Below are 26708 nucleotides of genomic sequence, written 5' to 3' on the forward strand. Positions count from 1 at the left end.
ATGGGGAAGAAACCCGTGGATGGCTGAAGTAGGATCCAGTGCAGCGTGACCGTGGTGTGCAAGTGAACAGCAAAGCAGGTGGGGAACACGTGTGTTCCCATGCAAAACACATGTAATTTGTCTCATGTGATTTGGCTCTTAGAAGCCCACTGCAAAGGCTAGGAGCAGCAACAGAAAATACTATCAGCCAGGTATGTACCACTAGCAGCAGGGGCATTCAAAGAAGAATTGACTGAACTGACTAAACACTTATTGTCCCATCCCTCCGTTTTATAAAATGAACTTGAAGTCTTGATAATGAAATTGAAACTTACTCCGTTTAGACTGCCTAAATCCTTCACCAAGTGCTCATCAGTTGAGGAGTCATAGTTGACTACAGCATGCTGCTTATCCACGCTACGTGACTGAAATATTTAGAATAAGAGTTGTAAGTTTTAAAAGTGAAGTGATAATAAGTACTAATCATTTCAAAAAAATTCAAAAGTGTTATCACAAAACTAAGAAAAAAAACTAAGAAAATTATAACCAGGTTAGCAATGAAAGGGGGCATTTAAGGCAAAAAGGAAACCATGACTAATTGTCAACACATGGGGAGAGGGAGACAACTGATTTTCTCAAAACACCTGACACAACAGAGTTACTGGAACAGATAAATCATGAAAAGCGCAGCTGTTAAAATGAACCACAGAGGTGACATGAATTCCAGGAACCCCCCCCCCCCCCACTCCGCACTTGGGATGGTCAAATTTGAGGGAGATATTTCTTTGGACAGCTAGCTGCTCTTTATCTACAGTGGAACCAGGTAAGAATTGTTGTTTAGCTATCTTGACAGCCATTAGAACCAGTTTCTGGACAATATTTGATTTAATAGACAGAGAAGAGACACTCCAAATAGTTCTCTCATGGACATAGCATATGTTAAAGAGGTTAACTCCCTTCCCTCTGTTGCTGCCCCCATCCCCACCTTTACAATACTTATAACCAACACACAGAGAAGATAAAGGGGTATTTCATGTGTTCTGTCTAAATTTGATGGAATTGTTAGAAGTGCCTGCACGATACAAGTATTAAAAACAAAACTTCATTGTTAGCCCCAACTTCACAATATTATCAGACATGCAGAAGCTCAAGCTGTCCTTAATGCATACGTATTTAATAGCCATCTGTAACCACTTACTATTAAAAAATTACATACTTTACAAAGTAGTTACTTTTCAACTGAAAAGAGAAGACAATTCAAGAACAAGGTTGCTCAGTAACTAGGACTTGTTTTGCAGTGTTTGGCCACGCCCCTGAGGAAGATTCTGTACGAAATCTGAGCTTTTCAGCCGGCCCCAGCTTGGGTGTGCAGCCGTGGATTCCCTTACCATGTGTGGACATAGCTGTGCATGAATGTTACTTTATTTATAGAAGATACAGGACACATTTTGTTTGGACCTTTGTATTTTTCAAGTTTAAGGAAGAATCATTGTATAAATTGTAATTGGTCATCTCACTGATTGGTTTATTTATATAAGAAATACATATGGCCCTTTGGGCACTTATAATAGAGTTGTTTATTAATTTGTAATTGTTGTTCCTTCCCGTGAGGGTTCTCTTTAGTTTCACTGTTACAGTACGGGAAGTGCCATTGTTTTGTTGCTCTCTAGTTATTATGGCATCTTTTAAAAACGTGCTAGCCTTTTCGGCAGAAGAACAGGACCAAATTCTTTCAGGAATGACCTCTATAATGACAGGAACTAAGGCTGCCCCTAAGGATGAGTGGGATACGCTCAAATTCTTGAAATCTAAAATGACTAAGTTTGATTTACATGCTGCTACTCTTTATGATTACTATACTGCCCAACGCATTCCACGAGGGCTTTGTATACAGAAACCCCCAGGGATGTTTGGGGAGGATGATTCCTTTAAGTCTGACTGGGCTTCAATTCTGAACAAATGCAGCTTTGACCTCATGCTGCTGGTAATTAGGAGATGCAAAAAGGAAAGCGCCACCCTTTTGGAGGAGATCCAGGTGTTAACTGAGTCCCTAAAGACTCCTCTCCCTTCAGTGGAATATGAGAGTCGGATTAATGAGATAGAAAAACAAGTTAAACAATTTGAAGTGAGGACAAAGGAGGTTAAAATCCAGAAATTCAAAAGGGACACATTAGATTATGCCAATAATCGTGTTTATTTTTGGTGGGACCAGTCTAAGGGTAACAGAGGCACCCAGAGGAAAATTACTTGGGCTGACCCAGTGAGCTCCTTTTCTGATCTAGAAACTTCGGCAGTCTCTGACAGCTCTGGGGACGAGGGCCCCAGTAGTAGAAATTTACGTAGCAGAACTATTTTTTCTAACAAGAGAGGGTCGTCCCTTTTAGAGAGAGGCAATAAAAGAACCTTTAAGAGGGGCCGAATGAAACCTTGATATTTAACCATTAGGGCTTAATAATGATTTATCTTCCTGCCCCCTCAGCCCTGTAGAGGGTTCAGTTCTCAATCAAGGACTGGGCTTTATCCCAAGGACATGCTATAGATCTTTAGATTAAACTGTGTGCGTTTTTTAAGGATAGACCTACAGAGGCTTTTGGTTCAGTTTAAACATTATCCAAATGATTAAAGGGATGCTCACAATTTTATCCGCCTATCAATGACCATCGGATTGACACTTATGAGTATATCATACTAAAAGAAATTGTAGACTTGGAAAGAGACCTAATTTGTGTGTGGCATAACTTCTCCTGCTAGGAGCGCATAGTTTTGCATACTTTATAAAATGACGGGCATGGCAGTCTTTGTATGTGGGATGCGCATTAAGGCCACTCAGGACTAGGATTGTAAAAAATACATATTTTGAATTAAAAACAACATTGTAGAGGTTTCTCTTATCCAGCATTTTAGAGTTAGCAGCACTCGGAGACTGACTCTCATGTAGCAATTCTTTGTGTTACACAGGGCAATAAACAGAGTGATTTACTGCAGAATGAAGCCTGTGGGATCCACACATTGAGAACTTTATAACCATTAGGGCTTAATAATGATTACTTTGAGTTGTTTCCTTTGATGTGTCATTTGAGTGTCCCTTTAAGACCAAGTCTAGCCATTGGGGGTAGCTTAATATAAACGTTCCTTACTTATTGCAACGGCGTGCTTTAGAAGATACAGCCGCCCTGCTAAAGAAGATACAGCTGCTCAGGTCCGGGAGTAAATAATTGTTACAGCGTTTAAGGGTCTACCACACAGGTTTGTTGTTGATATCTGCTGACAATTGTATATTATGATGAATTTGTATAAATTGGATGTCATGTAAAATTGCTTATGGTATAGTATGTAAGATGTTTGTTTTGCAGTGTTTGGCCACGCCCCTGAGGAAGATTCTGTACGAAATCTGAGCTTTTCAGCCGGCCCCAGCTTGGGTGTGCAGCCGTGGATTCCCTTACCATGTGTAGACATAGCTGTGCATGAATGTTACTTTATTTAAAGAAGATACAGGACACATTTTGTTTGGACCTTTGTATTTTTCAAGTTTAAGGAAGAATCATTGTATAAATTGTAATTGGTCATCTCACCGATTGGTTTATTTATATAAGAAATACATCTGGCCCTTTGGGCACTTATAATAGAGTTGTTTATTAATTTGTAATTGTTGTTCCTTCCCGTGAGGGTTCTCTTTAGTTTCACAGTAACTAGGACTAGCATTGTGGCATTCATTTGACAGTCTGAAATAGGATTGCATGGAAAAGACAGGTGGAAAAGAAGGAAAGCAGACCAATTGAGAAGGCCAGCTGTTGGACAAACAGGAAGATGTATGTATGTACACACACATACCACTGAAACCTGCGGTTGTCCAGGCAAATATCAAAGAGCCTAGACATGATTATTACAGATAGGTCATGTCAGTAAGTGAGAACTAATGGGAATAAGGCTGGAAAAGAGAATACTGAATTTCCCCCATTTCATCTCAACTCTGGGATGCCACATCACTCATTTATGATCAACATAGCTGTTATACACCTTAAAATATCTTTGTGACAAGGACAACTATTTGGGCCACAAGATGATAAACACCAGAGTGGACCACCCAGAAAACAGGAATACACGGATAGGGGAGGTCTGACTCTGTGATCCCTGCACTGTGATTAAACATGGGGTGAATTTTGCTCTTGGCTCCTGCATTTCCTTATCTTGCTGATAAAATAAATAAAATTGGCCCTAGATTTTCCCAACTAACAGTGTTGGCTCCTCTTATTCTGTGACATGTACTGTGACTTTGAAACTGCAATGAGAGAAACTGCAAGTCTGCCACATTGGTTCTAAGGTGAGCACAAGCCTTGAGACAAGCTGGCTTCACCTGCACAAGAGAAAAAATACTGGTCAATTTTGCGCAGTTCTACTTCTTCATTGCAGCCTTCTTTGTTGTGTGGCACTTTGTGAGGATCAAGGTGCCACTGTGAACTGAGGTCCTGTTGGGGAACACAGAAGATGAGAAAACAGCAAGTATTCCATATTATGAGATTAAAGACTAATCAGCTAATCAAGAACATGCTTTGAGGCAAGATTCCATTTTTTATTTGTAAAATTCCAAACCAATTTAAATTCTTCCTAAACCTAGGTCTTGGAGGACACACACACAAAATTCAAAACATCAGTAAAATTTTCATCAAAACTTATCACTGAATAAAGTTATAATAGAAGATAAACAAAAGTACTACTACTTAATATATTTTTAATATTCATTATTAGTTGTGTCTCTGACCAAGAAATGGCACCTGATACAGATTACAGTTAGCAAAACAAATGAATCTATTTCTTTGAGGTTAACACTATACAACTTAATTATATGTGATTTATACTAATAATTAGTATACAGCAAGATGATCAGAGCATACTCTAAACAATTTGCACTTATACCAACTGCTGTATTCCTTGTGATGCCTAAAGAAATAAGATGCCTTATATATGAACTTTTTCCAACACAGAAAACAAGTACTCATGCAGAACAAAAGTCTTATTTTGCAAAAAAAAGGTGTTAACACACTACTCCATTCTGAAGAATTTAAAAGCAAATCTTAATACACAAGTGCTAAATGAAGGCAGAATTTCAGTTCTATAAACTTATATAGGGTTGAAGCCTGTAACTTTGTTCCATTAATGACAATGTGTTTTTTATGGGGAAAGGATGAGTCTTCGTATGGTGGAAGGCTCCATGCTCTGGAAAAAAGTGCTGCAGTTAGTGAAATGGAGTCAGAGGATTCATCATCATTACTTTCCAATGTGCAAGACTCCTACATTTTGAGATACAAGCTATGAAAAATGAAAGTTACTGATCATGTTGTACCAATCTTTAACTGTTCATTTTAATTTCTGTCACATATTCAGAGATCAGATATGCTACAACATACATTAAAAGATAAAGTGCATACCTTAGGTTTAAAACAGCTGTATATCATATAATCAACTCTAAGACAACAACAGGTTGATGCCAAGGCTTCCACAGAGTGAGACCGCAGGTGCAATTTGTACACTTTTTGCTTGCCAGCAATTCCTCAAGAGCCATTGTTGGCAGCAAATGATGCCATGCAACAGGAAAGGGAACATATCCCTGGAAATGAACTCTATATACAGAACAGAGAGGTAGGTTTTGAGTTGTATATGAGAAGGCATAAAGTTGAATAAGCTAAAAAACATTTAGGGAAATAAACTCCCCCATGAAACTGTTATGGGCAGAGAAACCAGGCCCTAAAGTTTACTTGAAAGTAGGAGTTTACTATTGCCGCCTTGGATCAAATCCTTAAACCTGATCTTGAGATGGAAAAGAATATAAGGTGACTAAACCATAAAATGTTACCAAACTGGGTAACCTTAACTACCCTTGCACTGACTTGGAAAACAATGTGTGATGGAAAATTTGGTCATGGAACTGAACAGAGGCATAACGATTTTGGACTCAGTTTTGTGTAGGGCTTGAGACACTGTTGGAAATGTAGATGTTGTTGCACTGTTTGGGAACTGTGAACACAATTGCTATTATGTCAGCATTCATATCAATGTAGAGTTTCCCCCAAAGTCCAAAATAGTCACATTTGATTTCAAAACAAGGAACTTTATGAAAAAGAGAGGACCAGTTACAAGGACCAGTTACAAGGAGGACCAGTTACAAGGAGAGGACCAGTTACAAGGAAACTGGAAGAGAAACTCAAAAGAATTAAATCCTGAGGAGAGAAAGCTATTTAAAACCACACTAATTGAGGCCCAGACAGAATACATTCCCCAGGTTACGAAAGGTACCATTCAAGTCTCAAAGGATGCCTGTGTGAGTAACAACCCAAGCCAAGGAAGCCATAACAAGCAAAAAGGCTTCCTTTAAAAAAATGGATGTTTTATCCCAATGAGCTGAACCGAAGGGAGCATAATGTCTAGTAAAAGAAATGCAAGTTAATAATTAGACTAGCAAAAAGAATTTAAGGACCAGATTGCTAAAAACATGAAGGCAAACAATAAACATTTCTTTAAATATATCAGAAGCAGGAAACCAGAAAGGGAGGTGGTTGGCCATTAGATGACAAAGGAAAAGATTCCTTAAGGAAGATGAGGAGATGGCAGAGAAGCTAAATGAATTCTTTGAACCCATGTTCACTGTGGCAAGTGGTGAGCATGGAACCAAGCCAAAGTCACTATTTTCGGGAAGGGAAGAACTGAGTCAAACTGAGGGACATGATAGAGGCTTATAAAATTGTGAATGGAACAGACAGCTCACAGTGAACTTTTTTCCCATTTCTAAAAATATTAGAACTCATGGGCATCCAATGCACTTGGGACAGACAAAAGGAAGTATTTCTTGATTAATAATCATAAGTATTTCTTTATTACTTATTCATTGATGAATTATTAAAATGTGGAATCCATTGCCAGAGGATGTTGTGATGGCCATAAAGATAGACTGCTGTAAAAAGGGACTAGACAAATGCATAGAGAAGAGAAACTCCATAATTAGAGGCATAAACTCTGAATACCCGTGCTAGATGGCAACATTTGGGTAAGGCCTGGGACTCTGTGCCCTGTTGGCCTTTCTAGTACGTGGCCATAGTAAGTGGCCCAGTTATTGGCAGCTGCAACAGCAATGAGGAAATAGGATGCTGGACTGGATGGACCATTGGCTTGATATAGCAGATCTCTTATGTTCTTATGCTCTGTGAAACGGACCTTTGGACACTTACCGTGAAAAGTCCTTCTCCTCTGAGTGATGTCCACCATCCAATCAGGGAGGCAGGAACTAATTTTCTTCCTCTTCCTGTCTGGCATGTAGGACACCCTCTCTTCAGTTCAGGTGACTCCACAAAGCAGTAACATTGAATTTATCATCCAGCAACTGTCAATACTGAGAGAAAAAACACCTGTTGCGTTAACATGTACTGTAAATAAAGCATAACCCGGAGGAGGTAGAAGAATGAGGCAGCAGGGTAGAGAAGGACGGAGACCTGGGGAGGGCAAGATGTCCTCCTTTCCTCAGAGGAGAAGGACCCTTCACGGTAAGTGTCCAAAGGTCCGTTCTCCCTCTGAGGCGGAGGACATCTTGGGTGCTCCCAAAGCAGTTTCCAGTTTCTGGGTGGGATGTGGTCTTCGTCCAAGATCACGCGCTGTAGTACCTTTCTACTACAGTCAGTGTCTGCTGAATCATATAGATTTGATTTGTAGCATCTTACCAAGGTCGAGACCGACAACCTTGTTGCTGCCTTGCAGACTTCTACATAAGTGTTCCTGTGTAATGCTGCACTGGTAGTAGCATTCCTCAAAGAGTGAGCTGGTATTCCACAAGGAACCTCAACGAAGAGTTTTAGGAGTTTCAATAGTGTATGTTTTGTTATTTGGCACCTACAGCTGCCAAAGGCATTTTCTTCCTCAAATTGAGGGGAGATATACTTAAGAACAGTAGGTCTGACTTTCTGGTTTGCACTGTTCAGAGCAGATAGGCCTTGAGCGTCCTTCTGATATCTAGGTTGTGTCAGAGCTTCTCCGTAGTCTATTTAGGGTACAGATAGAAATATGGTAGCCTTATCTCTTGCAAGCTATGGAATTTGGAAAGACAGTACGAGGTATCACCTTACCATTGTGAAAGATACAGAGTTCAGGTCTGACTATTTCTTCTGGCAGACACGAACATTATGAGGAAGATGGTCTTCATTCTCAGCCTTCTCAGGGGACTCAGCCTTCTCAGGGGAACGTCCTTGACACGTTCAAATGGATGATTGGTCAGGGCTATGTAAAATGTCCACTGAGTGAGGGCTTTCCAATAGGAGTTGTAAATTCTGAGCATGAACTGTTTTCTGAATGCTAGGAGAGTCTTGGCCACCTCTCAGGAATATCCCCATCTTAGGAAGGTGTTCCTTTCTATTTCCACACGGTTAAGCAGAGTAAGTCTAAATGAGAGGGCCAAATTGGTCCCTGCTGTAACTTGACCGGAGAGGTCAGTAGGATGAGAGGTGGAAATATCACCATCTTTTGGAGGGTGGAAAGGCATGGTCTGTTACTGGTAAGGGTAGTAATACACAGAGGAGGCCTAATGGCCACTGCAATGGGTTGGTGACCTTGGCTCAGACTGGTTTTGATCTGAAGTGGTACCTGAATGGGAAGATCTGTCTTCTCCATGATCTGTTGTTAATGAGATCTGAGAAAGGTCGGAAGTGGTCTTGCCTATAGACAACCCCAAAGGTATTGCATTGTAGTTGGCCACTAGCAAACCCATCAGTTTCAGTAGATCGTCATAAGTGATTTTGCACTCTGATGACAGTCTCAGCCAGCTGTTTGGTCTTCCTGACCTTTTCTTTGGTGAGGGATAAAGCCCTTTTGGTGACTGTGATCTAACCCAGGTGTTCAAGCTTGTAGGAACTGAATGGTGAATTGAGTGTTGTGGTGAGATTTTCTCTTGAGCTTGAACTGATCAGTAGATTGTCTGGGTACAAGTGAACATGAATACCCCTGTCTCTGAGACATATGATGGGGTTGATCATGAGTTTTGTGAATACTCTTGGCGTGGTGGACAGGCTGAAAGGGGATGGCTCAGATCTGCCAATTGATTTTTTCCCCACATAAAATCTTAGGTATTGTTGATGGGCTGTCAGAATTGGTACATGGAAGTATGCTTCTGTGAGATCTGCAGATGTCATGTGTTCTTCTGATTGACTGGTCAGTGCGACTGAGCGCAGAGTCTCCATTCAGAAGTGATGCAATTTGATAAACTTGTTCAAAAAACTTGAGACCTAATAATGCCCTCCAGTCCCTATTCTTTTTAGGGGCTGTGAAGAAGACTGAGTAGACCCCCCCCCATCCTCTTTCATTGTGGGGAACATGCTCCACTGCTTGAATGCCCAGAAGGTGTTCGATTACCTTTTGGGTTAAGATTTTGCGTAGGGGAGAGATGACAAAACCTTTCTGGTGGGTAGCTTTCGAATTGTATGGAATAGCCTTGTGAGACTATTTCTAAGGTCTGCCTGCGTGTGGAGAAAAACAGGTTTTACTTACCATAACTGTTGTTCATCTAGGTCTTCCGTGCAGGCACACATGGGACTGCGCATGCGCAGGCCTGCCGATACCGGAGATTTTAATAGCTAAAAACCACCAGGGGGCGCTCCCGCCTCCAAGCGCGCATGCGTGGCCGCTTTCCCCGCCGAAACGGCTCCTAGGAGGCGGAGCGCCCCTCACATACCCTCAGTTCCTCTTTCGCCGCCCCCTGCAAGGCAAGTACCAAGAGAGTTAGCGGGGAAGGAGGGAGGGCATGTGTGCCTGCACGGAAGACCTAGATGAACAACAGTTATGGTAAGTAAAACCTGTTTTTCATCTATGGTCTTCCTGTGCAGTCCCACATGGGAAGATTCCAAAGCTAAATACCTGGGTGGAGGTGACGCCAAGGTATCACTCAAAGATGGAGTGCAGAACAGCTGTGCCCACCGCTGTCTCTTTTCTATCTAGGATGTCCAGCACATAATGCTTCACAAAAGTATCCGCCGAGGCCCACGTCGCCGCTCTGCAGATGTCTTGGAGTGGAACACCCCTGAAGAGAGCCGCTGACAACGCCTGGGACCTGGTGGAGTGGGCATGCACCTCCAAAGGACAAGGTAAGTTAGCAGCAGAATAACAAGTCAGTATAGCATGGACCACCCATCTAGAGATAGTCTGAGACGAGGCCCGTTTACCTTTATGCTGTCCAGCAAAACAAACAAACAAACTAGAGTCAATCCTAAACGGTTTCACCCTATCCAAATAAAATAGAATGGCCCTGCGAACATCCAAAGAATGAAGGGCTGTCTCTGCCTCAGAAGCCGGAGTTGGAAAGAAAACCGGCAGAACCAGTTCCTGAGACAAATGAAAATGGGATACCACTTTAGGCAAAAACTCGACCTTTGTATGAAGAACGACCTTCTCAGGGTGGAATTTCAAATAAGGGGGCTCGCAGGATAACGCCGCTAGCTCCCCAACCCTCCTGGCTGAAGTAGCCGCAATCAAAAAGGCCACTTTCATAGACAAAAAACGGAGTGGACAGGAAGCCAAGGGTTCAAAAGGCTTAGACATCAAACGAGTCAGAACCAGGGGCAATGACCACTGAGGGACCAAAGCCCGCACAGGGGGAAACAAATTATTCAACCCCCGCAAAAATAATTTAGCAGAATAGTGGGAAAAAACAGATTTCCTATCCACCGGAGGGTGAAAAGCAGAGATGGCTGCCAGATAAACCTTGACTGAGGAGTTGGCCAAACCCTCCTGTTTCATCTCCCACAAAAATTCCAAAATATCAGAAAGGGTGGACTCAAAAGGATCCAAGCTCCTATGACTACACCACACAGAAAACTTGTCCCACTTAAGGGCATAAGACTGCCTGGTAGACAAACGTCTAGCATTTAAGAGAACATTAGTCACAGCCTCGGAGAAGGCACCCCCAGTCTGATCAACCACACTGTGAGTTTGAGTCTCCCGATGTCATGGTGAAGAACCCCCCCGCAGGTCAGGAGATCGGGAACCACCGGGAGACGGATTGATCGAGTCTGAAGACTCAGAAGGGAGTGAAACCAGGGCTGCCTCGGCCAATACGGGGTCACCAGGATGACGGACGCCCTGTCCCTCTGGACCTTGCTGAGGACCCGTGCCAGAAGCGGGAACGGAGGAAAGGCATAACACAGGGGACCTGACCAACTTAATTGAAACACGTCCCCACTTGATTCTGGGCCTACTCCTCCTCTGGAACAATAAGCTAGGACCTTGCAATTTTCCACTGTCGCAAAGAGGTCCAACTCTGGAGTCCCCCACTCCGAGAAGATAGGGGCGAGATACTTGTCTTGGAGGGACCACTCGTAGTTTTCCCTGTGGAGTCTGCTCAGGTGGTCCGCCAAGGAATTCTGTACCCCCGGGATGTGAACTGCATGCAGCCACACAGCGTGATCTATGGCCCACTTCCAGAGCCTCATCGCCTCTGTGCAGAGAGCCACAGACGCCGTGCCACCTTGCTTGTTGATGTAAAACATTGCCGTCGTGTTGTCTGTCAGGACTTGAACGGACTTGTTCCGCACGACATCTGAAAAGGAGATCAACGCATATAAAATTGCCCGTAACTCAAGAATATTAATATGTTCCTCACGTTCAGACTCAGATCATAACCCATGGGCATAAAAGCCTGCACAGTGAGCCCCCCAACCGAAAAGGGAAGCATCCGAAGTAACTGACAGATGAGTTTGTCGAAAACCAAACTCCACCCCTTTAAATAAATTAGCATTATCCAGCCACCACTCCAGGGAGGACACCACCCCCCTAGGGACGGAAAGTCTCCTATTTTGAGAATCACGGGCCGGTGAGAACACCGAATTGAACCACAATTGGAAGGGTCGCATAAATAACCTGGCTAGTGGAACCACTGCTGTAGTAGAAGCCATGCAACCCAAAAGGGTCTGGATAAAGCGAACAGATTGGAAACGACACCTCTGAAGAGTCGAAATAAGCCTTTTGATTTTTGAAGCACGCTCTGCAGGTAAGAAGCCTGCATCTCTAACACCATCCAAAATTACTCCAATAAATTGGATGGAGCACACAGGGGTCAACTTGGATTTCTTCAGATTAACAAAAAGACCCAGGCGTAAGCATAAATTTAAAGTGAGAGACACCTGATTAGATACAGATTCAGCAGAATCACCAACCAAGAGCCAGTCATCCAGATAAGGAAAGATTTGGCAGCCCTGGAGGCGTAAATAAGCCACCACCACTGCCACACACTTAGTGAACACTCTAGGTGCAGTGGCCAACCCAAAGGGCAAAACATTGTATTGAAAAACACGTTGACCATAGACAAAATGTAAAAACTTTCTGTGCTCAGGGAAAATTGAAATATGAAAGTACGCATCCTTCAGATCCAGAACTGCAAACCAAGACTGTCGGGGTAACAAAGTTAAAACCATTTGTAAAGTAACCATTTTGAATTTATGAATTCGTATAAATTTATTCAATCCCCTGAGATCCAGGATAGGCCGAAGCCCACCATCTTTCTTCTCCACTAGAAACAGGTTGGAATAGAATCCCAAACCAGCTGAAGCAACCGGAACCTCCTCTATAGCCCCTTTCTGCAATAGGGCTGAGAGCTCCCCCAGGATCTCTGAACGAGGGGGGGGGGGGGGTCAGAAGAAAACACAGGGAGACGTAGGTAAGGTAAACCAAGAAATTCAACTTTATAACCAAACTGGATAATAGACAAAACCCAAACATCGGAACAAATTGAACACCATGCATCCAAGAAAGCACTAAGCCTGTCCCCAAATGTGTTGTCAGGTCCCTGTGATTGTCAGAATTGCTTATGCAATTGGTCCTGGTCCTTGGCCTGATGCTGTTGGGAACCAGGCTTGGGACGTTGGCCCTGCCTCTGTCTGGGAAAGGCAGATTGTGGGCTCTGGTAGCTCCTGCGCGGCTGGTAAGCATACCCTTGATAGGGCTGATAGCGGTGTTGTCTACCATGCTGGAAGGAGCAATAGTATGGGCGAGAAAACTGCTGTGACGGCTGGTGTAGGACCCCATACAAGCGGGCTGTCAGACGGTCGGTCCTCTTCTTAGAGAGGAACTCGTCAGTTTTTTCCGAGAACAGGGTGTTGCCCTCGAATGGCAGGTCCTCAACCCTGTTCCTCGTCTCCACTGGTAGGGCGGTCGTGCGAAGCCAGGCGTACCTGCGCAGTACCACCGAGGAGAGGAGCGATCTAGATGCGGTGTCAGCCATACTCCTACCAACATTGATCTGGTGTCTGGACAGGCGGACAGCCTCCTCCTGAATGACCCGAAGCAAGGTGCGCTGGTCTTCGGGAATCTTTGGAAGGAAAGATGCCACCTTCTTCCATAAGAACAATTGGTAAGCCGCCATCATTGCGGCATAATTCGCCACTATGATGCCAAACGTAGCTGAAGTATACAACTTCCTGCCCAAGGCATCGATCTTCCTACTATCCTTGTCAGTTGGAGCCGACAGAGAGCCCTGGCGAGGCCGAGCTTGCATCTCCTCAGTGACAAGTGAGGATGGAGGAGGGTGAACAGCCAGGAACGGATGAGCATCATCTTTGATTCTGTACAAGCTCTCCACCTTCCGGTTAGTGGCTGTAGCAGACGCAGGTCGAGACTGCAGCTTCTTCCAAAGATCAGCAAACCCCTCAATAAGGGGAAAGGCAATCGAGGGAGTTGGCGACTCGGAGACGGTTGGGAACGAGGAGTCTTGGAACCCGACGCCACAGGAGGACGAGAGGACGCAGACGGAGCAGACGAAGACTTTGGTGGAGGGTCCTCAACCGACATCGCACGCTGCCAGAGGAAGGCATGCAAACGATCCGCCCGTTCCACCCTGGCCTTGGAGGTAAACGCGCAGCAATGCTTGCACGCCTGAGTGTTGTGTGTTTCTCCAAGGCAATATAAGCAAACGGAATGACCATCCGACCTTGTCATCTTACGATTGCAGGTCTCGCAACGCTTAAACAAGGCCTTCTCAGACATCGCGAACGAAGAAAGCTGTAAACCTCAACGATCGGCGGCGAAAGAGAAACTGAGGGTATGTGAGAGGCGCTCCGCCTCCTAGGAGCCATTTCGGCGGGAAAGCGGCCGCGCATGCGCGCTTGGAGGCGGGAGCGCCCCCTGGTGGTTTTTAGCTATTAAAATCTCCGGTATCGGCAGGCCTGCGCGTGCGCAGTCCCATGTGGGACTGCACAGGAAGACCGTAGATGAACTGTCTGTTTGATCTTGGGACAAGGTAAGCATTATCCCCACAATACAGCTGGGGAGCTGGGACTGAGAGGACTCGTTTACCCAAGGCCATGTGGCAAGTTCATGGCAGCAGAGAGATTTGAACCTGCAGAGTACTGCATCACAGTTCAGTTACTTAACCACTATACTACAAGTGAGGTCTTGAAAGGACCCCCCCTTATTAAAGGGCTGTCTAGATTAACCCCAGGATGGCCATTTGGAATCTTGTTTGGACCTTAATAGAGTGTATTGTGAATAAAAAGGCTGAGGGCCAATGGATCACTTCTCAGACTGTTTGAGTGTTTTTGGCAACACATTCTTCTGTTCTAGGTCTCAACCTAGATCTTTGCCAGGGCATCCCCAAATAGCTTGTCTCTCTGAAAAGGGTAAGCCACGATGGTATTTTTAGAGTGTGAATCCGCTGGCCATGCTCTTAGCCAAGGGCGCTGATTTGTTACTGCTGTCGAGACCATAATCCTGGAAGAAAAGGTAAATGTATCCAGGATGGTGTCTGTCTTAAAGGTATTGGCCTTTACATTTCTGTTTGCCCCTTTAATGTGGGCAGCTATTGTTGTACGGGAGTAGTTGGATCAGTTTTCAGATCCATACTCCTGACACTCTGGAGGCAATTGAGACAATAGCTCTAGCCTTAATAGCCATCGCCACAGCCTCATGAGCTCTTGTTAGCCTGGCCTCTCTCCTCTTGTCTAAGTGGTCTCTGACTGATCCTTGCCCATCCTCTGATCAGCGCCCAGATGACTGAAGTGTAGTCACTGGAGTTTCGATCGCAGGTATCTGCAATAACTCATAGCAAAGAAAGTTAGTGAGTACAGGGTTTTCGGGGTTTTGGGGCCAAGTTCGGGGATTGTTAATTGGCTTATGGTTTAGACCACTCAGCCTTGAACCTTCTCCCCAAATATTCTAGAAATGGTAGGACCTTTTCTGAGGAACCTTCGCTAGGAAGAGACTCGTTTCCCTAGGTTGGATTTGGTATTCCCAGTCTAAGGGTCCTACTCCTCCAAGGGTAATTTCTACAGCCCTAAGGCTGAGAATGTCTAAGGTAGTAAATACTGATAGACCTCAGATTCAGAAAGCTGGGCTAACTGTTCTGGTAGGGATATTTCCTCCTCCTCCATATCTAAAGGAATTCATCCTTCTCCTTGTCATTACAGACTCTATCTGAGGGCGATCCCCCTGCTCCGTGGGGATCCCTGACTGATAAACATTACAAACTGCCTTATTCTGACTCAGACCATCAATGAGTGTTATCTCCTCAGACTGGCAGCAGGTCTCCAGGGTCTCAGGAAGAGGTTTTTCCCATCATCTACCTGATCTTTTTAACTGGAGTTAATGGGGAACAAACCCGGATCCTTTGCATACAAAGCAGAAGCTCTTCCACAGAGCCACAGCCTTACTCGTGGAGGTAGACACCACATCATTATTAACAGAGGTTTCATCCTGGCAGAGATTATATATTTCCTCCCTCCTGGTTAGTCTTAAGAAGTTAAAAGGTTCAAATACACAGGCAAGTTTATGCCCTTTATACATTACCCATCTGACAGGGAAAGTCTTGTTGTAAAGGCAGGGCTAGATCCAAAGGGGAAAAGCCTGCTGTAGAATTTCCAGCCAGGAGGTTGGCATGGGCACATTCACATGGCGTCAGAGCTGAGGAGATTCCTGGCATCTTTACTGGGCCAAGGTGCTTCTGACTGGCAAAGTGACAGGATTTCCTCCCTCATAGTCAGTCTAATTGCTGACAGGAATACTGGAGGTAACACGCTCAGGGGAACACTTACATGAACCTTCCTGGACTTGTCGGCTGGAGCTCTGGGTGTCTGGATTATGCTTCTGCCGTGTCTCTCCCGCGGCAAGATTGGCAAGCGCGTCTTTGAGATTAGGCGGGAAATCACTCATCGCGTTCATGTTTCCCACAAAAATTGAGCTCCGGCAGATGGCGTTGTTCTCAGCTGGCTGACTGAGGCGCGCTGTTTTAACAAGCTCCCTTTGTGAAAGATGGGGCTGTTTAGAGGCCTGCATCTCTTCTGAGGCCATTTCCTTGCCAGGGAACCGCGCAGCCTAAGAGGCATGCTGGTGCCGGCTGGGCTTGTTCCCACCGCCAGTAGGACGGCTCCATGGGAACAGCCCATGCTCTCCTCCATGAAGCTTTCCTCAGAGTCCAATGACTCTCTTGAGACCATATCGTCCTCTTCTTCTTGCCAGCTACCCCCCTTTTGGAACTAAGGACTCTGTTACCAGCAACCAGGGATTCTGCCATCTGTGCCAGCCTCCCCCTTCTGGATTGTCAATGCCTGCCTCCTGCTTTCTGGACTATGAACTCGGTGGCCACTGCCTATCCCCTGAACCAGAGACTCTGCCACTTGTGCCTGTTTCCAGCCTTTATGATTTATGGACGCTGCCATCCCTGCCTGCCCTCTGCCTCCCTGGACTATGGATTCTCTTGCTTCATACTGGGCATGAACTGTACCTTGGGCCCAGATCCTGAGAGCTAGCAACGACATGCAAGCAGGAAGGAGTCTCTGTGAAACGTACTAGCGCCCCCTGGCCCGCTTCCACCGGGAAGCCACTGCAGAACAGTCCTGGGTCCGCCTCAATACCCAGAGCAGCATGCCAGCGAGCCCACAGACAGCAAACCAGAGAGCAGCCATGCACTCAGGCAACAGGCAGTTACTACAGATGGTTCTCCCCGAGTCCACCATTTCACTGCAAGGCTCCTGTCACATCCAAAGCTATGCCTCGCCCTGATATGCATATCACTGGAAGCCGCCCTGAGATGGGAACTATGTGCCAACTGTCCAGAACACCTAATGGACGCATATCAATGCAGCCATCGCATTCCAGGGGTGGATCCCATCAAGACAACTCCAGCTTCCTGACAGATCCAATCAACCTGCCCAGCACTCCCTCCCCTCCTTTGTCCCGTCCCAAAGGTGTCACTATCATACAATTAGACTCTAAAGTGGCCCATCAAAGTCACAATACTGGCCCATCATATCTTTTGTTAAAAACATCCTGGGAACCAGTCCAGGGCAGGCCGAAGGACCCCCGCCTCAGGACACATTTTGGCTATTTAAGCAGACTCTGCCTGTCACTAGGTGCCCGGTGCCTGGCACTGTGCACAGCCGGGCACCGCATCCCCAACCCAGATGGCACTGTACATCGCCCCTCCCAACCTCGCTGCTGGAATCTCTGCTTCTTGCCATGATCAGGTAATGTATTGACTCTATTCCATCGATCTCAAGTGGGTTCCTGCTAATGCAAACGGCTCTATTTTTCCAACCTTTATTTCTTAGCCCTTGTATGTTTCTTGCACGTATGTGTTATTGTAGGCTTATGCAACATCTCAGTAAACACGTTTTAGCTGCCACCTCTTTACTACGTGAGCAATCTGGAAGTTCGGACTCTGGTATACATTGGTAAAGATCCGCACTAACTTAAGCCAAACTGATAGCTAATTTCCCCATAAAATAACAGTTCTGGTAACATTCTTTTCTTTCTTTGGCAAGAGGAGTAAAAGAGGAGTAAAGAAGAGGAAATGGGAGGAGAAGAACGAAGGAGTAAGGTAAAGAATGGTTTGAGGAAGAAGAAAGGTAAATGATAGAGAGAAAAAAGCAGCAGAGCTAGTCTGCTGAAGAACTGCTCTCCCTGGAGGCAAGAACAGAACTGAAGAGAGGGTGTCCCACACGCCAGACAGGAAGAGGAAGAAAATTAGTTCCTGCCTCTCTGATAGGACGTGGGAATCACCCAAGATGTCCTCAGAGGGAGAAGGAACAAGATCTCATGTATGTGAGAGGGGTTTGCCTGTTCCCCCCTTTCTGCAGCCTACCTAAGCCACATGGCATACTGTCCTAGAGGATACCCCAAGCCTCAGAAATACTTTTCCAGGGTATAGTGCAGGCGGAAAGGAATAAAAATTGCTTCCACCTACTTTGTTTACTATTAGGTTGTCTCTCAGTTCAGTAAAGACTCTACTATTAGCAGAAAAGAGGCATAGGATGCAATCCATAGGATCAAACTACACACCCGGCAAACTTTCAATTATACTGATCAGAGAAACATTTGAATGCACATATTTCCTCAAAGTCTTTATTAGCTCTATAAATGAACCCAATGATAAAAAGCAAGCGTCCAGTAGCACCTATAAGACTAACAAAATTTGTGGTAGGGTATGAGCTTTCATGAGTCACAGCTCACTTCTTCAGAAAGTCTTATAGGTGCTACTGGACTCTTGCTCTTTTCTACCTAAAGACAGACTAACTTGGCTACCCATCTTGATCTAACTCCAATGATAAGGAAAGCCATTTTTGTTACTGATGTTCAAGTTGAATTAACATAATTTTATGATCAGCAGCATTTTTATAAGTGTGTCCAACTGAGGACTTGTTTCAATTATCACCCATTATTCTTGCTCAGTATAAAGAGAACCAATAACGCCTTTTCTGCCATCTTTTTCTAGAGCTTACATATCCAGCTGCTCTATACAGTGTCAGACAGACCATCTAGTACAGTAACATCTGCTTGAATAGGCAAGGGCACTCCAGGATCTCAAACACAGGGGTTTTTCCTCAAAAAAACTATTTCCATGTGGATTATTTGTCCTGTGATTGATGCTGTTGGGAAGAGGGTTTTTTACTGCTTCCCTTCAGCATCATCATGCATTTATGCACCTGCTGGGGTTTCCCCAGCTTGTCTCCAATGTTTCCCAAACTAGCTTTGTTGTGAAATTCTGGGAAAGACTGCAACAAAGCGTGGATGGATGTCATGTGAGAGGGAAAGTCTGGATCTTCCCAGTTCGATCCACACAGCAGCCCCCTGTGACCATGGTGGCCATTCCCCCACAAGATTTTTTTTAATCAGCAAGTGAACATTGTTATATAATACAAAATTATAGCAATCTAGGTATCATTTTCTGTGAATTCTCAGCTTTCATTTTTAAAACAGTCTTCAGTACCTTACATTGGAAAAATGGAGAAGAGGATATAATGATATAATCCCACTTTGGGATCTCATTGGGGGGAAAGGCAGAGTATAAATGAAAGAAAATAAAATAAATAGCAAAGGAATAAAATTATTTAGATATAACAGAAGATACACATCTTTAGAATGCAAAAAGCTAGAGCCTTTTTAAAAAAATGAATTCACAAAAAAGTATACAAGTTGTTCTATTGATAAAACAATACTTACTTGCTAATTTTTTAAAAACTGAAAAGGTCCAAGGAAAGGGACAGGCTACTGCCAGGAGACTGAGGCAGGGAAACTATGAGGAAAACAGCCATGTTGAAGCTTTGTTGCCTCTCCAAGTTTTTGGCAGCTGCAACAGCAATAGGGAAACAACACAAGCCTGTGCTTCACCCTTCCCAACTTTACCTGATTCAATCTTCACCCTTCCCAACTTTACCTGATCCAATAAATATAATTTATTTTTTTCAGATTCATTTCAGATCCCTTCCTTCTTCTGGCATAAAGTGCATAGACCTACCTCTTATGATTCTTTAGCTATACTTACTAATTGCTGTGGATTAAAAAAAGCCTTCTCAAGAACCCTAAATCGTAACAATGATGATTGGCTCTACAGTTATTTCATAAGCTTATAACTACATATTTTTGAAACATTTTATAATGGCAGCACAGTGTTGACCTTTTTGCAATTTGCTATATTTTGAAATTATGAATAAATAAGAGGGCTCCTCCAAGTCAGAAACAACCAATATCTAAGGAAAAAACTTGGAAGGTCAAAATGAATAAATTGATATTACAAATTTTTAAATATATATTTTTTAATTCAAAGTGCAAAGTGCTAAAGTGTCAACACGCAATTTCTAATAAATATTACACATAAGTATTAATAGATCATCCCATAAATATTCAAATATACAATTATATACAAATACAGTCAGGAGTTCAACTGGTAAAGTTCCATTCTATGAAGATAATACAAGTCTTTCAGAGATGTACTACTTGATGTAATTCTATTTGCTTGTTCCTTTATAGGTTCATTGGTGTTAATGTGGAGTTTTCTTCAAAGGACAATGCAGTCCAATGGTTATAGTTGATGGCCAAGCATGAGCCCAAGAGTCTGATGGGTACTGCCAGCTTGTTAATCCATTTCGGCAAATTCTTTATCAAAGGCTCTTAATTATACATAAATCACTTCAGCACCAAGATTTTCATCTCCAGGAAAGAATCTATCCAACGGACCATTGAAATTACAGCATTAGATACTGTATCCTTTTTAATTTTATCAGCTACTATTGTGAAAAATATCCTATTCCTATTAGCAGCTTTACATCACCAATTCTGTAAGTTAAACCTTACGTGGAACAGAACTTTCCCACCTTCCCCTTCCCACTGCAGCTCCCTGAAATCCTGCTGACATCAGTGGAAATCTTGCATGAGCAGAAGTACTGTGTGTGCAACAGAAATGAAAAATAGGCCTAAATTGATGTATTCATTCTCTCTCACCCCCGCCCCCCGACAACATGATCCGAAAGTAAAGGCCTATCCTAAATAGTGTAAACAATATACTGAAAATCCATACAGCTACCAACTGACAGGTCTGTATTAAAGAAACTCTGATCTCTTCTACAATACGTCTACTGCTTTAATTTCAGCCTGAATATGACCATCAGCTAACAGAAAGTACCCTATTATCAACTTAACAACAGAAATTCATTTTTCAGTGCTAAGTTTTTTATGGTTTCCATAATTTACCTTCATAGCACTGTTGGTAAGGCAATCTGGCTGACAGCACAATATGTCATTCATATATAAATATGAGATACTGTTTGCAGTTCTGGTCACTGTCTTAAAATATAGGAAGATTGGAAAGTATTGTTATTTCTTCATATCATACTTCTAAAACTGCAAGTTCCAGCTTGAAAGAGATTTTTGAAACTGGAAACTGCATTACTCTCCTAATAAGGCCAATAAGTGAACTGTTCTGGAATCTTTACCTGAGGCAACCCTAATAACATACCAATCATACTAGTATGATTGGTATGTTGTGGTAGTATACTAGTACCAGTATACTGTGGTGCTCAGAGTAGTAGACCACAGTTCAAAATCCCCACTCTGCCATGAAATTTGCTGGGTGATCTTGAGCTAGTCTACACTCTCAGTTTAACTTACTGTACAGGGTTATTTTAAAAATAAAATAAGAAGGGACAACTATTATTTTATTACGTAAGCTTTAAATTTATTAGCTGCCTTGGTGGCCCTTGTGAAGAAAGAAAGGTGGGCTATAAATTTTGTTAAATAAAATGACATCATAAATGTCTACTGCTCTGAGTGTCAGGTGCTCAGGATCACCTGTCATATTCAATACCCCTGCAGCTGGGGCCAGGCAGCTGAAGCTGATGCTGTTGAGGTGATTCTGTCATTTGAACCCAGGATGGGAAATTGAGAATGGGAGGTGTTTGTTCCTGCTGCAATCTCTTCCGAGTCTGGGAGCCTGCCTGGCCTTGAGAAGTCCATGAATCACACAGCCTGTTTTCCTTCTTGCAGAGTTAGAGGACTGTTTGGAGAAAGGAGGGGGGAATTAGGAGTAGCCTTGGGGAACCTATATCTGCTTGATGCTTGTCTGTAGCCACCAGTCCTAGCAATGATGGTATAAGTGTATGACAACTGGCACCTTATCGATAAAGAACTTTTACTCCTGAAGTGAAGTCTCTTGAGAATTGCCTGGCATCCTTACAGATTGCTAAGATTGCCTTCTTTAACCCTCGGACCTGACTCACTCTAGGCTCCTAACTCTGAGTCATGGCAGCTGAGGGAGGCAAAGGGGCCAGTGTAGCAGAGCCCACCGAGGGAAGCCTTAAAGATCCCGCCAAAGAGCATGGGCCCAACACAGGAGCGTTGGCTGGAGATACTGCATCGACTGAGGGAAGCTTTGAAGACCATGCGGACAAGCCAGGGTCCGACGAGGAAGATTCCTCGGAAGATTCCTCGGAAGATTCCTCCGACAGAGGAGAGGAACCAAGGAGAAAGGAACACAGGGAGCTACCTCCGTCGATGGAGCAGCCAGCTTTGGGCTGAAATGGGAAAGCTGAGGAACGATGTGTATACTTTTATGGAAAATCTAACTCACATGTATGCATTCATAGAAAATGAACCGGGACAGCTAGGACAAGCTGTCCAGCCACAAGGAAACCAACAGCCTAACCCACCTGCTCCCCTACCCAGACAAGCAAGCAGCTCTGGTGCCACCAGGCCAACTGCCTGTCCCTCCCCCAGGTAGGCAAAGAGCCCCAGTGTCAGCTGGCACACCGGCCCAACCTGTGTGCCCAGCAGGAGTCCCGGCTGGACCGATCCCTGTACCTCCACTTCAGCTGCCATGGGAGCTGTGGAATTTAGAAGCCTGCTTTGAAGGGAACCCAGAGGAGTTGGGGCACTTTCTAGTGCAAGAGGCAGAATTCTCCCTTCCAAAGGACTCAAGGTTTTGAAGGAAAATCTTTGCCAATGCTAGGCACAGACCCAGATGTGAAGGGGGGTGATTTAAAAGACTGGTGGACTAGAATTGTGCTGCAGTGGGATGTAGTGAAACAAATGTTGGAGAGGGCGAAACATGATTATATACTTCAAGCACATAAGAAACCTTCACCCCCTTGGGAACTGAAGAATTTGAAAGGAGTACAACCCAGCAAGAAACTAGGATTGAAATGCCTGGGTCCTTTCAAAGTGAACCATATGATCAATGATGTTACTGCTGAACTGGAATTGCCCCAAAATCTGAGGCATAAGCACCCAATTTTCCATTTCAACCTCCTCAAGGAGCCTGGACCTGACAAGTGGCACCCTGACCCTGTGGACCCACCTCCTATCTTTATAGACGGACAGCCTCATCAGGAGGTTGAGCTCATTTTGGACTCCAAGTGGAAGAGGGGGGTGCTGTACTACCTAATTCAATGGAAATATTTTTCAAAAAGCCAAGCTGAATGGGTAAAGTCTACTGATGTGACAGCCAAGAAATTGGTGCAGGCTTTCCACAGAAAATATCCAGAAAAACCATGGTGCGGGGGGGGGGGGGTGGATTGATGTTCAGGGGGGCAGGATGTCAGGTGCTCAGAATCACCTGTCATATTCAATACCCCTGCAGCTGCAGCTCAAGCAGATAGCCTTCGGGAACCTATATCTGCTTGATGCTTGTCTGTAGCCGTCATTTCTAACAAGGATGGCATGTGTATGATGTGGCAAGGATGTGGCAAGAGCACATGGTGGAGAGCTGAAGCTAGAAGGTAAGGGTTTGTTGTCTTTCTGCCTTTTGCCTTTCCTAGCTACTGTGTGAGAAGCTGAGGGTGAGTGGGTTCTGTGTAGCTTGCTAGAGAGTGGTTCTGGTTAAGTTCTGTGTGAGGCTGTCGGGGGCTGAGTGAATTGCTGTTGTGAGGCTGTTGGGGGCTGAGTGAATTGCTGTTGTTTGCAGCTGGTTGCTGTTGCTTGTGGTTACAAGCCCCGCCCCCTAGTGTCCTGGGGCCCTGCTGGGCTAGGCAGGAAGGCACCTTTTGAAACAAAAGGCTCCTCCTCGCCAGAGGCAGAGCAGAAGCACCTGAGCTGAGGCAAAAGAACATGGTGGAGAGCTGAAGCTAGAAGGTAAGGGTTTGTTGTCTTTCTGCCTTTTGCCTTTCCTAGCTACTGTGTGAGAAGCTGAGGGTGAGTGGGTTCTGTGTAGCTTGCTAGAGAGTGGTTCTGGTTAAGTTCTGTGTGAGGCTGTCGGGGGCTGAGTGAATTGCTGTTGTGAGGCTGTTGGAAGCTGAGTGAATTGCTGTTGTTTGCAGCTGGTTGCTGTTGCTTGTGGTTACAAGCCCCGCCCCCTAGTGTCCTGGGGCCCTGCTGGGCTAGGCAGGAAGGCACCTTTTGAAACAAAAGGCTCCTCCTCACCAGAGGCACAAGCCTTTGGCGCAAGCCAAAGGGCTCTTGCCCTGTGGCTCTTAGCCTGGGGGATCTGTCTGGGGGACCTGAAACTCTGCTAGTATACTGGTTCTGCTAGTACTCTAGGTATATTTGAAAGGCAATCATGTCTACTGAAGCCCCCTTCGCAGTCACCTGCATGGAGTGTGCCATGTTTGTTTTCCTCCCAGAGAAGACAGAGTTCACTTGCCAGAAGTGTAAGCTGGTCAGAGTTTTGGAAGAAAAGGTTCAGAGCCTGGAGGAGAGGATCACCACCCTTCAGGAGATCAAGGAGGGAGAGGATTTTATTGACAACAGCCTGCGGGGCTCCGCACAGTCAAGAAGAGGAAAGTCAAGGAGAAGGGGAAAGAGTCGATCTCCCTTATGAGCCTCCTCTCAGATCTACAATACAAACCCGAAGGTGTCAACGAAGAAGATGCTCTGGTCCACTTGAGCTCAAGAATTGCTTTGAAGTGCTAGAGATGGTGACTGAGGTGACAGTGGAAGGAGAACTGCAAAGATCTGGAAGAAGGAGTGCAGAAGACATGAGGCCTCATGGAAGTGGAAAAAAACAGAAGGTGGTAGTCGTCGGGGACTCCTTGCTCAGGGGTATGGAACGCTATGTCTCTGGGCCAGATCCCCTATTCTGAGAGATGTGTTGCTTGCCGGGAGCCAGAATTCAGGATATTACTGACTGGCTGCCAAAACTCATCAAGCCTGCTGATAAGTACCCGTTTGTGCTGATTCATGTGGGAACGAACGACATGGCTTCAAATACTGTTGCAAGAATTAAAGAAGATTACGAAGCCCTTGGAAGGCAGTTGAAGACATTGGGGGCTCAGGTGGTATTCTCTTCTATCCTTCCAGTCACAGGAAGAGGAGCACGCCGGGAGCGGACCATACTTGAGGTGAATCGCTGGCTGAGATGGTGGTGCCGGCAGGAGCGCTTTGGGTTCTGGGACCATGGGATAGGTTTTCTTAGAGAAGGCCTTCTAGCACATGATGGGCTTCACCTCTCAAGGGCAAGGAAGAAAACGTTTGGAACGAACCTGGAGAACTTCATCAGGAGAGCTTTAAACTGATGCCACAAGGGGCAGGGGACGATCGACATGGCGACTTCAATGATGAAGTGAACACAGTGGGGACCCACCTGGGTAGGACAGGTCAAATAAAGGTACAAGGCTACAAGTGTCTATATACCAATGCCCAAAGTATGGGCAATAAGAAAGAAGAGCTTGAGCTTCTATTGCAAACAGAGGGCTATGATATAGTAGGAATTACTGAGACTTGGTGGGATGATTCCCATGACTGGAATGTGCTAGTGGATGGTCTATGAGTTGTTCAAGAAAAACCGGAAGTGTAGAAGAGGAAGTGGAGTGGCGTTGTATGTAAGGAGAGGGCTTGATTGTCAAGAAGTTATGGAGAATGGGGCGGACAGCCCAGTGGAAAGTATATGGGTAGAAATAAGGGGAGGAAGGACAAAGGGTATTATTGTTGGAGTCTGCTACAGACCACCTGACCAGCGAGAAGAAATGGATACTGCCCTCTTTGAGCAGATTGGCAGAGTATCCAGACATCAGAACCTTGTAATTATGGGTGACTTCAACTTCCCCGATGTGTGCTGGGAGACAGGCTCAGCAAAGCGTCATGAATCACGCAATTTCCTGACCTGCCTGGCCGATAACTTCCTTTTTCAAAAGGTGGAGGAAGCTACAAGGGGTTCGGCCATACTAAACTTGATATTAACCAACAGGGAAGAATTGGTAGATGAGATGAAGGTGGTGGGGACATTAGGGGGAAGTGACCATGTCCTTCTTGAATTCCAGTTGCTGTGGGGAGCCAAGGAAGTTCGTAGCCAGACTCGTAGGTTAGATTTTCATAGGGCCAACTTCGATGAACTCAGAGGCTTGATGAGAGTCATTCCGTGGGGGAGTGTGCTGGAAAGAAAAGGAGCAAGTGAAGGGTGGACCATTCTCAAACACAAGCTTTTGCAAGCTCAAGCCCTCACTATCCCAGCAAGACGGAAACATGGTAAGGGCTCCAAGAATCCGATGTGGATGCACAGAGAGCTCCAGAATAAGCTAAGGGAGAAAAAGGGGACTGGACAAATATATGGAGCAGAGGTCCATCAGTGGCTATTAGCCACAGGAGATAGATGGTATTCTCTTTGTGGGGAGGTGGTGCTCTGTTGTCTTGGTGCTGGAAGGAAGGCAGTGGGAGGGCTTCTGGTGTCCTGGCCTCACTGACAGTCCTTTAGATGGCACTGGATTTCTAGCCACTGTGTGTGACAGAATGTTGGACTGGATGGGCCACTGGCCTGATCCAACATGGCTTTGCTTATGTTCTTATGCTTAAAAAGGAAATGTTCAGGAAATGGAGAGAAGGACAGCCCTCTAAAGAGGAATATATGAGGGTTACGCAATGTTCCCTCTAAGCGGTGAAGTGTTGTGAGCCAGAAATCCAATTTGTCAGCAGCAACTTGCAAGTTGTGAGTGCACCTTTTCCAAAACCAGAATCCATTTGATTAAAAGACTTCAGAATTAGATTGCCTGAGGCATTGATATTGGGTGCCCCCA

At 44.8% G+C, this 26708-nt stretch overlaps 1 protein-coding gene across 2 annotated transcripts in view; it reads right to left on the reverse strand.

The window, feature by feature from the left end:
* The window catches only part of CEP170 (centrosomal protein 170), a 188745-nt gene that overhangs the window by 147515 nt on the left and 14522 nt on the right, over positions 1 to 26708 (reverse strand). For both annotated transcript variants that reach the window (XM_054985890.1, XM_054985885.1), the window contains exon 2: positions 315 to 404. In XM_054985890.1, the coding sequence (XP_054841865.1) occupies positions 315 to 404 (90 nt within the window). The remainder of the gene's footprint in view (positions 1 to 314; positions 405 to 26708) is intronic.

This window comes from Eublepharis macularius, chromosome 1 (assembly GCF_028583425.1).
Source record: "Eublepharis macularius isolate TG4126 chromosome 1, MPM_Emac_v1.0, whole genome shotgun sequence".
Lineage (NCBI taxonomy): Eukaryota > Metazoa > Chordata > Lepidosauria > Squamata > Eublepharidae > Eublepharis > Eublepharis macularius.